A 15,212-nucleotide genomic window follows, 5' to 3' on the forward strand; every position below is an offset into this window, starting at 1 on the left:
CACATTGAATGGCGGTGCTGGCTCGATGGGCCGAATGGCCTCTACTCCTGCACCTATTGTCTATTGAGCAGAATTGGTCCATTCGACTCATCAAGCCTACTCCGCCTTTCAATCATGGTCGATCTATCTCTCCCCCTTCTAACCACATTATAGACAATAGACAATAGAAACAAATTAGGTGCAGGAGTAGAGGCCATTCGGCCCTTTGAGGCTGCACCGCCATTCAATATGATCATGGCTGATCATCCAACTCAGTATCCCATACCTGCCTTCTCTCCATACCCCCTGATCCCCTTAGCCACAAGGGCCACATCTAACTCCCTCGTAAATATAGCCAATGAACTGGCCTCAACTACACTCTGTGGCAGAGAATTCCAGAGATTCACCACTCTCTGTGTGAAAAAAAGTTTTTCTCATCTCGGTTTTAAAGGATTTCCCCCTTATCCTTAAGCTGCGACCCCTTGTCCTGGACTTCCCCAACATCGGGAACAATCTTCCTGCATCTAGCCTGTCCAACCCCTTAAGAATTTTGTAAGTTTCTATAAGATCCCCTCTCAATCTCCTAAATTCTAGAGAGTATAAACCAAGTCTTTCCAGTCTTTCTTCATAAGACAGTCCTGACATCCCAGGAATCAGTCTGGTGAACCTTCTCTGTACTCCCTCTATGGCAATAATGTCCTTCCTCAGATTTGGAGACCAAATTTGCCAGCCAGTTCTCTATCCACATCAATACTGAACCCCCAATGCCGTGTGCTTTAAGTTTGTACACTAATCTCTTATGTGGGACCTTGTCGAAGGCCTTCTGGAAGTCTAGAAACACCACATCCACTGGTTCTCCCCTATCCACGCTACTAATTACATCCTCGAAAAATTCTATAAGATTCGTCAGACATGATTTACCTTTCGTAAATCCATGCTGACTTTGGCCAATGATTTCACCACTTTCCAAATGTGCTGCTATCCCAACTTTAATAACTGACTCTAGCAGTTTCCCCACTACCGATGTTAGACTAACTGGTCTGTAATTCCCCGTTTTCTCTCTCCCTCCCTTCTTAAAAAGTGGGGTTACATTAGCTACCCTCCAATCCTCAGGAACTATCCAGAATCTAAAGAGTTTTGAAAGATTATTACTAATGCATCCACTATTTCTGGAGCTACTTCCTTAAGTACTCTGGGATGCAGCCTATCTGGCCCTGGGGATTTATCGGCCTTTAATCCATCCAATTTACCCAACACCACTTCCCGACTAACCTGGATTTCACTCAACTCCTCCAACTCCTTTGACCCGCGGTCCCCTGCTATTTCCGGCAAATTATTTATGTCTTCCTTAGTGAAGACGGAACCAAAGTAGTTATTCAATTGGTCCGCCATATCCTGGTTCCCCATGATCAACTCACCTGTTTCTGACTGCAAGGGACCTACATTTGTTTTAACTAATCTCTTTCTTTTCACATATCTATAAAAATGTTTGCAGTCAGTTTTTATGTTCCCTGCCAGTTTTCTTTCATAATCTATTTTTCCTTTCCTAATTAAGTCCTTTGTCCTCCTCTGCTGGTCTCTGAATTTCTCCCAGTCCTCTGGTATGCTGCTTTTTCTGGCTAATTTGTACGCATCATCCTTCGCTTTGATACTATCCCTGATTTCCCTTGTTATCCACGGATGTACTACCTTCCCTGATTTATTCTTTTGCCAAACTGGGATGAACAATTTTTGTAGTTCATCCATGCAGTCTTTAAATGTCTTCCATTGCATATCCACCGTCAACCCTTTTAGAATTAATTGCCAGTCAATCGTGGCCAATTCACATCTCATACCCTCAAAGTTACCTTTCTTTAAGTTCAGAACCATTGTTTCTGAATTAACAATGTCACTCTCCATCCTAATGAAGAACTCAACCATATTATGGTCACTTTTGCCCAAGGGGGCACGTACAACAAGATTGCTAACTAACCCTTCCTCATTACTCAATACCCAGTCTAAAATAGCCTGCTCTCTCGTTGGTTCCTCTACATGTTGATTTAGGTAACTATCCCGCATACATTCCAAGAAATCCTCTTCCTCAGCACCCCTGCCAATTTGATTCACCCAATCTATATGTAGATTGAAGTCACCCATTATAACTGTTTTGCCTTTGTCGCACGCATTTCTAATTTCCTGTTTGATACCATCTCCAACTTCACTACTACTGTTAGGTGGCCTGTACACAACACCCACCCAATAGGTGCAGGATCATCCCCAATCAGTACCCCGTTCCTGCGTTCTCCCCATATCCCCTGACTCCGCTATCTTTAAGAGCCCTATCTAGCTCCTGCTTGAAAGTATCCAGTTAACACGACCCATACCCCTCCATATCCATGTGCCTATCTAAACATCTCCTAAGTCAGGTCCGTGGAAAGACAATACATGATTACAATTGATCCATTTGCAGTGTACAGAAACATGATAAGGGAATAACGGTTAGTTTAAAAGGTAAAATCAGTAAAATCCAATCAAAGATAGTCCGAGGGTCACCAATGAGGTCGACAGTGGTTCAGGACTGCTCTCTAGTTGTGGTAGGATGGTTCAGTTGCCTGATAACAGCTGGGAAGAAACTGTCCCTGAATCTGGAGGTGTGCGTTCATTTTCACACTTCTGTACCTCTTGCCCGATGGGAGAGGGGAGAAGAGGGAGTGGCCGGGGTGAGACTGGTCCTTGATGATGCTGCTGGCCTTGCCGAGGCAGCGTGAGGTGTAGATGGAGGCGATGGAAGGGAGGTTGGTTTGTGTGATATTGATATTTCCAGCAAGGCTGTGACGTGGATACGGGGATGTCAATACCTCAAACCCAGCGGGCGGCTGGCCCTCATGTCCGGGCACCACAGAGGGGACGCCCAGGAAGCCAAACATCTTGTCCACCATCTCAGAGTCGTTCACCGGCTCATTGCGAGCTTTCTCCAACTGCTGGAGCATTTCCTTCTTCCGTCGTGCTTCCTTGCGTTCCCCGATCTCCCTGGCTGCATCTTCCCGTGCCAGCTGGGCCAAGCGCTCCTGTCGGGAGTGGGAAAAACATCAATACTTTCACCCAAATAACTGTCTTGTTGGTCTAGAGGTATCTTATATAAGGGTCTTATAGAAACATATAAAATTATAAAAGGACTGGGCAAGCTAGATGCAGGAAAAATGTTCCCAATGTTGGGCGAGTCCAGAACCAGGGGCCACTGTCTTAGAATAAAGGGGAGGTCATTTAAGACTGAGGTGAAAAAAAACTTTTTCACCCAGAGAGTTGTGAATTTGTGGAATTCCCTGCCACAGAGGGTAGTGGAGGCCAAGTCACTGGATGGATTTAAGAGAGAGTTAGATAGAGCTCTAGGGGCTAGTGGAGTCAAGGGATATGGGGAGAAGCCAGGCACGGGTTATTGATTGGAGATGATCAGCCATGATCACAATGAATGGCGGTGCAGGCTCCAAGGGCCGAATGGCCTCCTCCTGCGCCTATTTTCTATGTTTCTATATATGATTTTCGCTTAGGGTGCAAGAGGTGCTAGGTTCAAATCCCGGACAAGCCCTTGTGTTATGGGATGGCACGGTGGTGCAGCGGTAGAGTTGCTGCCTCACACCGCCAGAGACCCGGGTTCGATACTGACTACGGGTGCTGTCTGTGCGGAGTTTGTGCGTTCTCCCCGTGACCTGCGTGGGTTTTCTCCGGGTGCTCTGGTTTTCTTCCACATCCCAAAGACGTGCGGGATTTGTAAGTTAATTGGCTTCTGTAAAATTGGCCCCAGTGTGTAGAGAGTGGATGCGAATGTGGGATAACATAGAACTTGTGCAAATTGCTGATCAATGGTGGACGCGATGGGCTGAAGGGCCTGTTTCCCAACCGCATGGTGAAACTAAAACTAAACTTAGCTGGGCAGGCAGCATCTCGAGAGACAACCTTCGGGCCGTGACCCTTCCTCGGACAGATTTGAACGGGGAGGAGAAAGCTGGAAAATCTCCAAACTAAGCTCAACCCCTGAGCACACCGGGCACCTGGGGTGACGGAGCTAAAGGTGCAATCACCAGACGCCTACAATGAAGACCTAGTGTCAGCATCTCCTGACCAGGTCCAACCTGGGAGACTGGGGCAGGTCACTACCTGCTGTGTCCCAGATGTTCCACCCCTCACCTGATGTGCCCCAGATGTTCCACCCCTCACCTTGTGTGTCCCAGATGTTCCACCCCTTACCTGTCCCAGATGTTCCACCCCTCACCTTGTGTGTCCCAGATGTTCCACCCCTCACCTGTCCCAGATGTTCCACCCCTCACCTGGTGTGTCCCAGGTGTTCCACCCCTCACCTGTCCCAGGTGTGCACCACTCACCTGGTGTGTGCGTTCGGCCTGCTCCTTTGCCTTCTTGCTGCTCATCTCCTTGCTGAGCCTCATCTCCTCGGCCAGACGCATCTTCTCTGCCTCCAGCCGCCGGTGGTACTAGGAGGGCAAAGCGACCATGGTGAGAACGAGAGCGGGCAGGCCACTCGGCCCATCGAGATCTGCTCCACCATCGAGACTATCCCTCGCCTTCCAACGGGGCCCCCACACATACTCCGCATCCCCCAATACCCCAGTTAGAGGCGGCTCTAAACCGGTCTAGTTTATCGAGCACCACTGAGAACCAGTTTACCCAGTGGCCAGACTACACTGTGTAGGAACGAGCTGCACATCTTTAGAGAAATGGAATAGGTGACGTTTCAGGCCAAGACCGTTCTTCAGATGGAGAGCCAGGGGAACAGGAAACAAGAAGTTCCCATCTATTTCTCCAGTGATGTTGCCTGACCCGCTGTGTTTACTTAGTGACGAGAATCCAAAGACAGGGATGTACTGCTGAGGCTGACAATAGACAATAGGTGCAGGAGTAGGCCATTCGGCCCTTCGAGCCAGCACTGCCATTCAATGTGATCATGGCTGATCATCCACAATCAGTACCCCGTTCCTGACTTCTCCCCATATCTCCTGACTCCACTATTTTTAAGAGCCCTATCTAGCTCTCTCTTGAAAGTATCCAGAGAACCAGCCTCCACCGCCCTCTGAGGCAGAGAATTCCATTTCTCTGGGTGAAAAGGTTTTTCCTCGTCTCTGTTCTAAATGGCTTACCGCTTGTTCTTAAACTGTGGACCCTGGTTCTGGACTCCCCCAACATCGGGAACATGTTTCCCGCCTCTAGTGTGTCCAAACCCTTAATAATCTTATATGTTTCTATAAGATCCCCTCTCATCCTTCTAAACTCCAGAGTATACAAGCCCAGCTGCTCCATTCTATCAACATATGACAGTCCCGCCATCCCGGGAATTAACCTCATGAACCAGGCGCTGGTCAGGCCACATTTGGAGTATTTGGCCGCCAGATCTGAGGAAGAAGGTGCTGGCTCTGGAGAGGGGCCAGGGGAGGTTTATGGAGTTGACTGATACAGGGAAACAGGCTCTTCGGCCCAACTTGCCCACACCGGCTAACATGCCCCAGCTACACTAGTCCCACCTGCCCACCACCCACCTCCATGGCTTGAGTCACTGGGAGGTTCCCATGGATGTCACGGCACGGCAGGCCCTCAGAACAACCCTGACATACAACACAGTTAGTAAAGAAGGTAGCGGAGGTCAAGTCAATGGACATTTTTCAGGCAGAGGTAGATAGATTCTTGATTAGTACGGGGTTGTCAGGGGTTATGGGGAGAAGGCAGGAGAATGGGATTAGGAGAGAGAGATAGATCAGCCATGAATGAATGGCGGAGTAGACTTGATGGGCCGAATGGCCTAATTCTGTTCCTACCACGTACTTATAAGACCAACCCTCACCTTCCCAATGAAACATCATTTCCTTGCCAAGGGAAATCAGGGATAGTATCAAAACAAAAGATGAAGCGTACAAATTAGCCAGAAAAAGCAGCCTACCAGAGGACTGGGAGAAATTCAAAGACCAGCAGAGGAGGACAAAGGGCTTAATATGGAAAGGGAAATAGATTATGAAAGAAAACTGCCAGGGAACATAAAAACTGACTGCAAACGTTTTTATAGATACGTGAAGAGAAAGAGATTAGTTAAAACAAATGTAGGTCCCTTGCAGTCAGAAACGGGTGAGTTGATCATGGGGAACAAGGACATGGCGGACCAATTGAATAACTACTTTGGTTCTGTCTTCACTAAGGAAGACATAAATAATCTGCCGGAAATAGCAGGGGACCGGGGGCCAAATGAGATGGAGGAATTGAGTGAAATCCAGGTTAGTCGGAAGGTGGTGTTGGGTAAATTGAATGGATTAAAGGCCGATAAATCCCCAGGGCCAGATAGGCTGCATCCCAGAGTACTTAAGGAAGTAGCCCCAGAAATAGTGGATGCATTAGTGATAATTTTTCAAAACTCTTTAGATTCTGGAGTAGTTCCTGAGGATTGGCGGGTAGCAAACGTAACCCCACTTTTTAAAAAGGGAGGGAGAGAGAAAACGGGGAATTACGGTAATGGGGACCAGTTAGTCTAACATCGGTAGTGGGGAAACTGCTAGAGTCAGTTATTAAAGATGGGATAGCAGCACATTTGGAAAGTGGTGAAATCATTGGACAAAGTCAGCATGGATTTACGAAAGGTAAATCATGTCTGACGAATCTTATAGAATTTTTCGAGGATGTAACTAGTAGCGTGGATAGGGGAGAACCAGTGGATGTGGTGTATCTGGACTTCCAGAAGGCTTTCGACAAGGTCCCACATAAGAGATTAGTATACAAACTTAAAGCACACGGCATTGGGGGTTCAGTATTGATGTGGATAGAGAACTGGCTGGCAGACAGGAAGCAAAGAGTAGGAGTAAACGGGTCCTTTTCACAATGGCAGGCAGTGACTAGTGGGGTACCCCAAGGCTCAGTACTGGGACCCCAGCTATTTACAATATATATTAATGATCTGGATGAGGGAATTGAATGCAACATCTCCAAGTTTGCGGATGACACTAAGCTGGGGGGGGCAGTGTTAGCTGTGAGGATGATGCTAGGAGACTGCAAGGTGACTTGGATAGGCTGGGTGAGTGGGCAAATGTTTGGCAGATGCAGTATAATGTGGATAAATGTGAGGTTATCCATTTTGGTGGCAAAAACAGGAAAGCAGATTATTATCTAAATGGTGGCCGATTAGGAAAGGGGGAGATGCAGCGAGACCTGGGTGTCATGGTACACCAGTCATTGAAAGTAGGCATGCAGGTGCAGCAGGCAGTGAAGAAAGCAAATGGCATGTTAGCATTCATAGCAAAAGGATTTGAGTATAGGAGCAGGGAGGTTCTACTGCAGTTGTACAGGGTCTTGGTGAGACCACACATGGAGTATTGCGTACAGTTTTGGTCTCCTAATCTGAGGGAGGACATTCTTGCCATAGAGGGAGTGCAGAGAAGGTTCACCAGACTGATTCCTGGGATTTCAGGACTTTCATATGAAGAAAGACTGGATAGACTCGGTTTATACTCGCTAGAATTTAGATGATTGAGGGGGGATCTTATAGAAACTTACAAAATTCTTAAGGGGATGGACAGGCTAGATGCAGGAAGATTGTTCCCGATGTTGGGGAAGTCCAGGACAAGGGGTCACAGTTTAAGGATAAGAGGGAAATCTTTTAAAACCGAGATGAGAAAAACGTTTTTCACACAGAGAGTGGTGAATCTCTGGAATTCTCTGCCACAGAGGGTAGTTGAGGCCACAGTTCATTGGCTATATTTAAGAGGGAGTTAGATGTGGCCCTTGTGGCTAAAGAGATCAGGGGGTATGGAGAGAAGGCAGGAACTGGATACTGAGTTGGATGATCAGCCATGATCATATTGAATGGCGGTGCAGGCTCGAAGGGCCGAATGGCCTCTACTACTGCACCTATTTTCTATGTTTCTATGCCATCATATCCCACATCCTTCATTTTCCCCAATTCCCCTGTTAGTGATGCCTCTAAACCCCACCCTATCTTTCTAAACTCCGGCATTCATTGTTGTGGACACCAAGTGCTGGAGTAACTCAGCGGGTCGGGCAGCATCTGTGGAGGACGGGGATAGGTGACGAGGAAGTATGGGACACGTATGTACATAGAAACATAGAAAATAGGTGCAGGAGTAGGCCATTCGGCCCTTCGAGCCTGTACCCGCCATTCAATATGATCATGGCTGATCATCCAACTCAGTATCCTATACCTGCCTTCTCTCCATACCCCCTGATCCCTTTAGCCACAAGGGCCACATCTAACTCCCTTTTAAAGGATGATTTGGCAATACCAGCTGGTATTGAGATTAAATTCATTAAGATAGGAGGTAATATTCTAATGTACCCACTATGCAACCTGTTTAATTTGTCCTTCTCAACTTGTACCCTCCCTTCCACATGGAAGTGTGCCAATGTTACTCCACTGCACCACACAATATTAACAATTACTGCCCCATCTCAATTATCAACTTGGTGGCTAAAATCCTCGAGAAACTAGTGTTCAACCAGCTATCACATTATGTCTCAACTTTCAACATTCTATCTCCATGCCAGTCTGGGTTCAGACCTAATCACTCCACAACTACAGCTCTGTTAAAACTCACCAGCGATGTGTTCACTGCTTCTGAGGATGGTAAACTCACCAGTGCCATCTTTCTTGATCTAACCAAGGCCTTTGACGTTGTTGACCACTACCTACTGCTTGATAAACTTTACTCTATTGGTCTTTCTCAAAACAATCTACTGTGGGTTAACTCATACCTTCATAACAGACGCCAATGGAAGTCAATCCAATTCCTTAATTGTTGAGAAGGGGGTCCCGCAAGGTTCGTCCTTGGGACCACTCCTTTTCTCTATTTTCATAAACGACCTCCCTAATATCTGTTCTGACTGTCAAACACAACTATATGCCGATGGTGCAGTGCTATATACATCTAGTACTAACAAGTCTGAAATTGAAAGATCCCTTCAATCAGATCTTACTTCTGTTCAGAAATGGCTATTATTTAACAAATTAATTTTAAATAAAAATAATTCATGCAGTATGTTATTTGGTACCAGACAAGGCCTTGGTAATTCTGTAGATCTGACTATATCATTTAATTAAGGATCACCATTAGAACAAGTATTGAACTTCAAATATCTTGGTGTTTGGCTGGACCCAACGCTTTCATTTACGCAGCATAGTGAGACGATTACTATAAAACTCAGCTGTAATCTAGCTATTCTTTACCGCCATATAAATTGTTTCACCTTTCAGATGAGAAAAAGAATTGTCTCTCAACTACTACTACCAACACTGGATTATGCTGATATTGTCTATCAGAATACATTTGATACACATCTTCAACCCCTCAATGTAGTTTATAATAGTCTTTGCAGATTTATTTTAAGGTGTCCATATATAACTCACCACTGTTCTATGTACGAAACTCTAAACTGGTTATCCCCCCACGCTCGAAGATGCTACCACTGGTTCCAGTTCATCTTTAAATGCATCCACCTCAATTACCCCTTCTTATTTAAAACAAGACCTATTACCATACACACCCTCATATTCACTAAGACATATTCAGCAACCCTTCTTTTTCATTCCAAGAACTAACAAAGAAATTGGGAGACGTGCATTTAAATTCAAAGCTCCTTCTGACTGGAACACTCTGCCTAGTACCATAAGAACTATTAGCTCATTTCGTCTATTTAAAAATACACTTTTACCCTTCCTTATAAAACCATGTACCTGTTTCTAGTATTAGAGTCTTTGAGCTCCTTTATCTAGCTTGCTCTGTGTGTGATCATTTGGCATAACTATTGTATATGCATGGCCATTACACTTATGTATTATTGTATTGCATAGTGTAACAAGGTCTTATATTGTATTATGTCACAATATCATGAAATAATATATCATGTAATAATGTTGATAGTATGTATTAACGTACGATGTATGATAGGTGGTATATGGTATTATGCATCAACATTATGCTGTAACACAATAACTATTGTTATTATTGGATATGTAAAGCCAATTAACAATTGTTATAAACTATAACAAGTGGGGATGGAGGGGTTTTGGGATTGGTGTGTGGGAAGGTGGGTCAATGAGAGCCTCTATGTATGTTATGTCTTGTGCTGTATGTTCTATGTTGGACCCCCTCGAAAACGAGATGACTGTCCATCTCAAGGGGTTATCCATGAATAAACCTGTTTCAAATATAGCCAATGAACTGGCCTCAACTACCTTCTGTGGCAGAGAGTTCCACAGATTCACCACTCTCTGTGTGAAAAATGTTTTCCTCATTTTGGTCCTAAAAGATTTCCCCCTTATCCTTAAACTGTGACCCCTTGTTCTGGACTTCCCCAACATCGGGAATAATCTTCCTACATCTAGCCTGTCCACAACCCCTTAAGAATTTTGTAAGTTTCTATAAGATCCCCCCTCAATCTTCTAAATTCTAGCGAGTACAAGCCGAGTCTATCCAGTCTTTCTTCATATGCAAGTCCTGACATCCCAGGACACGTGTACGTACCTCCCCTTTCAGCCGCTTGTAGAGCCTGCGTGCGATCATGGCACGGACGCTGGCCTGGATGGTGATGACGGCCCAGAGGCGGTGACGGAAGGCCCGGCGCACCAGGTAACCACGGCAACGGGCCTGGAACAGGATGATCCTCTTGCGGGCGAAGTGGTACTGGGTGAAGAGCTTGCGGGAGCGGTGCAGGGCCTGCAGCCTGCAGAACCCCAGTCGCATCTGTACATGGGCGCAAAGCACAAACACTCAACTCATCACGGCCCGACAATTTAGTTCATTTTATATTGCCACAACGCTAGAGTTGCCGTCGTGGTTCGATCCCAACTACGCGCGCTTGTCTGTACGCCGTTTGTACATTCTGTTGTGAGTCTGTACCTTGTGAGTCTGTGGAATTCTCCGCCTCAGAGGGCGGTGGAGGCCGGTTCTCTGGATACTTTCAAGAGAGAGCTAGATAGGGCTCTTAAAGATAGCGGAGTCAGGGGATATGGGGAGAAGGCAGGAACGGGGTACTGATTGGGGATGATCAGCCATGATCACATTGAATGGCGGTGCTGGCTCGAAGGGCCGAATGGCCTACTCCTGCACCTATTGTCTATTGTCTCCCCGTGACCTGCGTGGGTTTTCTCAGGGATCGGATTCCTCCTGCACTCCACAGACGTACAGGTGTGAAGGTGACCTGGATTTGGTCAAAATGTAAATTGTCCCCATTATGTGGGAGAGTGCTCGTGCACGGCGGGTGATCGCTGGTCGGCGTGGAATCGGTGGGCCAAAGGGGCCTGTTTCCATCTCGAAACTAAACTATGGAACAGTCAACGTACCGCACTGAATCTCTTCCTGCATCGGTAGCCACGCCAGTAACGCTGAATTAACATCACAGATTTCCTCATCTTCACAAAGTTTGACCTGGGGAAGAATTTAGAGATCTGTACACACCTAGAGATTAAAACTGCCGTGCAACATCCCATAGTACAGCAGCGTAGCGCCCCCTCTAGAGCAACTGAACCATCCTGCCCCAACTTCCATCCTTCCCAGCGGTTACCAGGCAACTCAACCACCCTACATCCTTTATCCTACATGTTTGAGGCAACTCTGGACTGAGAGCCGATCCTGGACTGGACTCTGGACTCTGGTCCTGTCCACGGGGGGGAAATGGAGGAGGACTGGCCAAATGTTGTGCCTTCCACCACAGTGATGAATGTTGTGGTGGATGTTTGTGTTACAGTTTTATTGTGGTTGTGTGTTCTTTATTATTGTATTATATGCAGGAAGATTGTTCCCGATGTTGGGGAAGTCCAGGACAAGGGGTCACAGCTTAAGGATAAGGGGGAAATCCTTTAACACTGAGATGAGAAGAACTTTTTTCACACAGAGAGTGGTGAATCTCTGGAATTCTCTGCCACAGAGGGTAGTTGAGGCCAGTTCATTGGCTATATTGAAGAGGGGGTTAGATGTGGCCCTTGTGGCTAAAGGGATCAGGGGGTATGGAGAGAAGGCAGGTACAGGATACTGAGTTGGATGATCAGCCATGATCATATTGGATGGCGGTGCAGGCTCGAAGGGCCAAATGGCCTACTCCTCCACCTAATTTCTATGTTTCTATGTACTGCTGCTGACAACCCAAATTTCCACCGACCCTGGTTGTGTGGCAATAAATTATATCTAATTTTATCTTATCTTCCCGATGTTGGGGGAGTCCACAACCAGGGGCCACAGTTTAAGAATAAGGAGCAAGCCATTTAGAACGGAGACGAGGAAACACTTTTTCACACAGAGAGTGGTGAGTCTGTGGAATTCTCTGCCTCAGAGGGCGGTGGAGGCCGGTTCTCTGGATGCTTTCAAGAGAGAGCTGGATAGGGCTCTTAAAGATAGCGGAGTCAGGGGATATGGGGAGGAGGCAGGAACGGGGTACTGATTGGGGATGATCAGCCATGATCACATTGAATGGCGATGCTGGCTCGAAGGGCCGAATGGCCTGCTCCTGCACATATAGTCTATTGTCATCTCCTTCCTAAAGGAACGTCCTTTTATTCTGATATTGTGACCTGTGGTCCTAGACTCTCCCACTAGTGGGAACATCCACTCCACATCCACTCCACCCACAGTTCAAGACCACGGCTGATGTGTTCATCGGCTCCACACCTCCCAACCCCACAATGTTGTACCACATCTCCATCTGGAACCCACCTGTCTTTAAATCCCCGCACCACCTTCTGGATGAGGATCACCTTGTCAGTGATGGCCTTGTCCCTTTCCACCTCCAGCATCATGTCGTGGTGGTCCTGGAGTGGAGGTAAAAGCAAGCTGGGACACACACGCTAGGAAACTTTCTCTACTGCCCAAATAGTCAGTGCGGGGTCAGGGACAGGTTAGTGTTGGGAAACAGCGGGCTGGTACAGCATTGATGCACGGAACCACAGACACAAGGGCCACTCCTTACATTATAGAGCCCCCCGGGTGATGAATGGGATTTATTTTTACGGATGTTCTTAAATTGCAAGACTAAAAGTAAATAAATTTTATTTAGTAACCATACCTTCACAGTATTGTCATGAATGGCATTAATAGTGCCACAGACTAATAATGGAGAGATTACATGCAGACACACACACACAGACAGGTACACACAGGCAGACACACACACAGACACACATGCACAGACACACACGCACACACCCAGACAGACAGACACACACACACACACAGACAGACACATACACACACACGCATACAGACACACACAGACACACACAGACAGACAGACACATACACACACACACACCCAGACAGAGACACATACACACACACACACACCCAGACAGACAGACAGATACACACACACACATACAGACACGCACAGACATACACACAGACAGACAGACACACACAGGAACACACACAGACACACACAGACAGACAGACAGACAGACACAGACACAGACACAGACAAAGACACACTCAGACAGACACAGACAAAGACACACACACAGACACACACACACACACACACACACACACACACACACACAGACACACACACACACACACACACACACCCACACACACACACACACACACACACACACACACAGACACACACACACACACACAGACACACACACAGCCAAGTATTAAATTCGATATTTCCATATTAGTTAATTTTAACCCCATAATCCAGCAGACACCCAGAGGTTTCTACGACGATGACCTTCTACATTCACCACGACACAATGGGGAATCCGGAAGTTTCCAGGCCAGGTCCTGCAGCCCATAACGCCAAACTCCAACGTACAAAGCGGTTTCCTGACACGGCAGCAGCTGGGGCCCGCGGTTAAACAAGGCCGTGGGCACAGAGAGAAGAGTGCGGCACGGTGGCGCAGCGGTAGAGGTGCTGCCTCACAGCGCCAGAGACCCAGGTTCGATCCTGACCACGGGTGCTGTCCATGCAGAGTTTGCACGTTCTCCCCGTGACCTGCGTGGGTTTTCTCCGGTTTCCTCCCACACTCTGATGACGTACAGGTTTATAGGCAAATTGGCTGGGTAAAATTGTAAATTGTCCCTAGTGTGTGTAGGATAGCGTTAACGGCCTGTCCCACTTGGAGATTTGTTCCGCAACTGCTGGCGTCATATCAGTGCCGCCAAAAGATTTTGAACATTTCAAAATCCAGCGGCAACAAAAAAAATGTTGCGACACTTGAAAAATCACCGCACGTCAATAGGTCACGGCAACGCAAAAATGTTCGGTGACCTGATACAACAGACAATAGACAATAGGTGCAGTAGTAGGCCATTCGGCCCTTCGAACCAGCACCGCCATTCAATGCGATCATGGCTGATCATCCACAATCAGTACCCCGTTCCGGCCTTCTCCCCGTATCCCCTGACTCCGCTATCTTTAAGAGCCCTATCTAGCTCTCTCTTGAAAGTATCCAGAGAACCGGCCTCCACCGCCCTCTGAGGCAGAGAATTCCACACTCACCACTCTCTGTGACAAAAAGTGTTTCCTCGTCTCCGTTCTAAATGGCTTACTCCTTATTCTTTAACTGTGGCCCCTGGTTCTGGACTCCACTTATTGTCCAACATTGGGAACATGTTTCCTGCCTCTAGCGTGTCCAAGCCCTTAATAATCTTATATGTTTCAATAAGATGCCCTCTCATCCTTCTAAGTGTGTACCATAGTGTACAAGCCCAGCTGCTCCATTCTCTCAGCATATGACAGTCCCGCCATCCCGGGAATTAACCTTGTAAACCTACGCTGCACTCCCTCAATAGCAAGAATGTCCTTCCTCAAATTAGGGGACCCAAACTGCACATAATACTCCAGGTGTGGTCTCACTAGGGCCCTGTATAACTGCAGAAGGACCTCTTTGCTCCTATATTCGATTCCTCTGGTTATAAAGGCCAACATGCCATTCGCTTTCTTCACTGCCTGCTGTACCTGCATGCTTACTTTCATAGACTGATGTACATGGACCCCCAGATCCCCTTTTCCCAACGACGCCATTTGGATAGTAATCTGCCTTCCTGTTTTTGCTACCACAGTGGATAACCTCACATTTATCCGCACACATCAGTCAATGTTGATGGCAGTCGCGGAGAAAAATCACCAAGGTGGACAGGCCCTTTATTGTGCGGGGATCGCTGGTCAGTGCGGTCCTGGTGGGCCAAAGGGCCTCCTTCCGCACTGTATATCTAAACTAAACTAAAAACAAAACTAAAAACAAAAACATT

General features: G+C 46.9%; 1 protein-coding gene across 1 annotated transcript in view; it reads right to left on the reverse strand.

The window, feature by feature from the left end:
- myo7aa (myosin VIIAa) overlaps positions 1 to 15,212 on the reverse strand; it is a 155,232-nt gene that overhangs the window by 2,194 nt on the left and 137,826 nt on the right. The window contains exons 20-24 of the mRNA XM_055664799.1: positions 12,669 to 12,763; positions 11,303 to 11,387; positions 10,485 to 10,703; positions 4,338 to 4,445; positions 2,817 to 3,026 (exon numbers count right to left, since the gene is read on the reverse strand). Coding sequence (XP_055520774.1) covers positions 2,817 to 3,026; positions 4,338 to 4,445; positions 10,485 to 10,703; positions 11,303 to 11,387; positions 12,669 to 12,763 — 717 coding nt within the window. The remainder of the gene's footprint in view (positions 1 to 2,816; positions 3,027 to 4,337; positions 4,446 to 10,484; positions 10,704 to 11,302; positions 11,388 to 12,668; positions 12,764 to 15,212) is intronic.

The sequence above is a fragment of the Leucoraja erinacea genome, chromosome 45 (genome assembly GCF_028641065.1).
Source record: "Leucoraja erinacea ecotype New England chromosome 45, Leri_hhj_1, whole genome shotgun sequence".
Lineage (NCBI taxonomy): Eukaryota > Metazoa > Chordata > Chondrichthyes > Rajiformes > Rajidae > Leucoraja > Leucoraja erinaceus.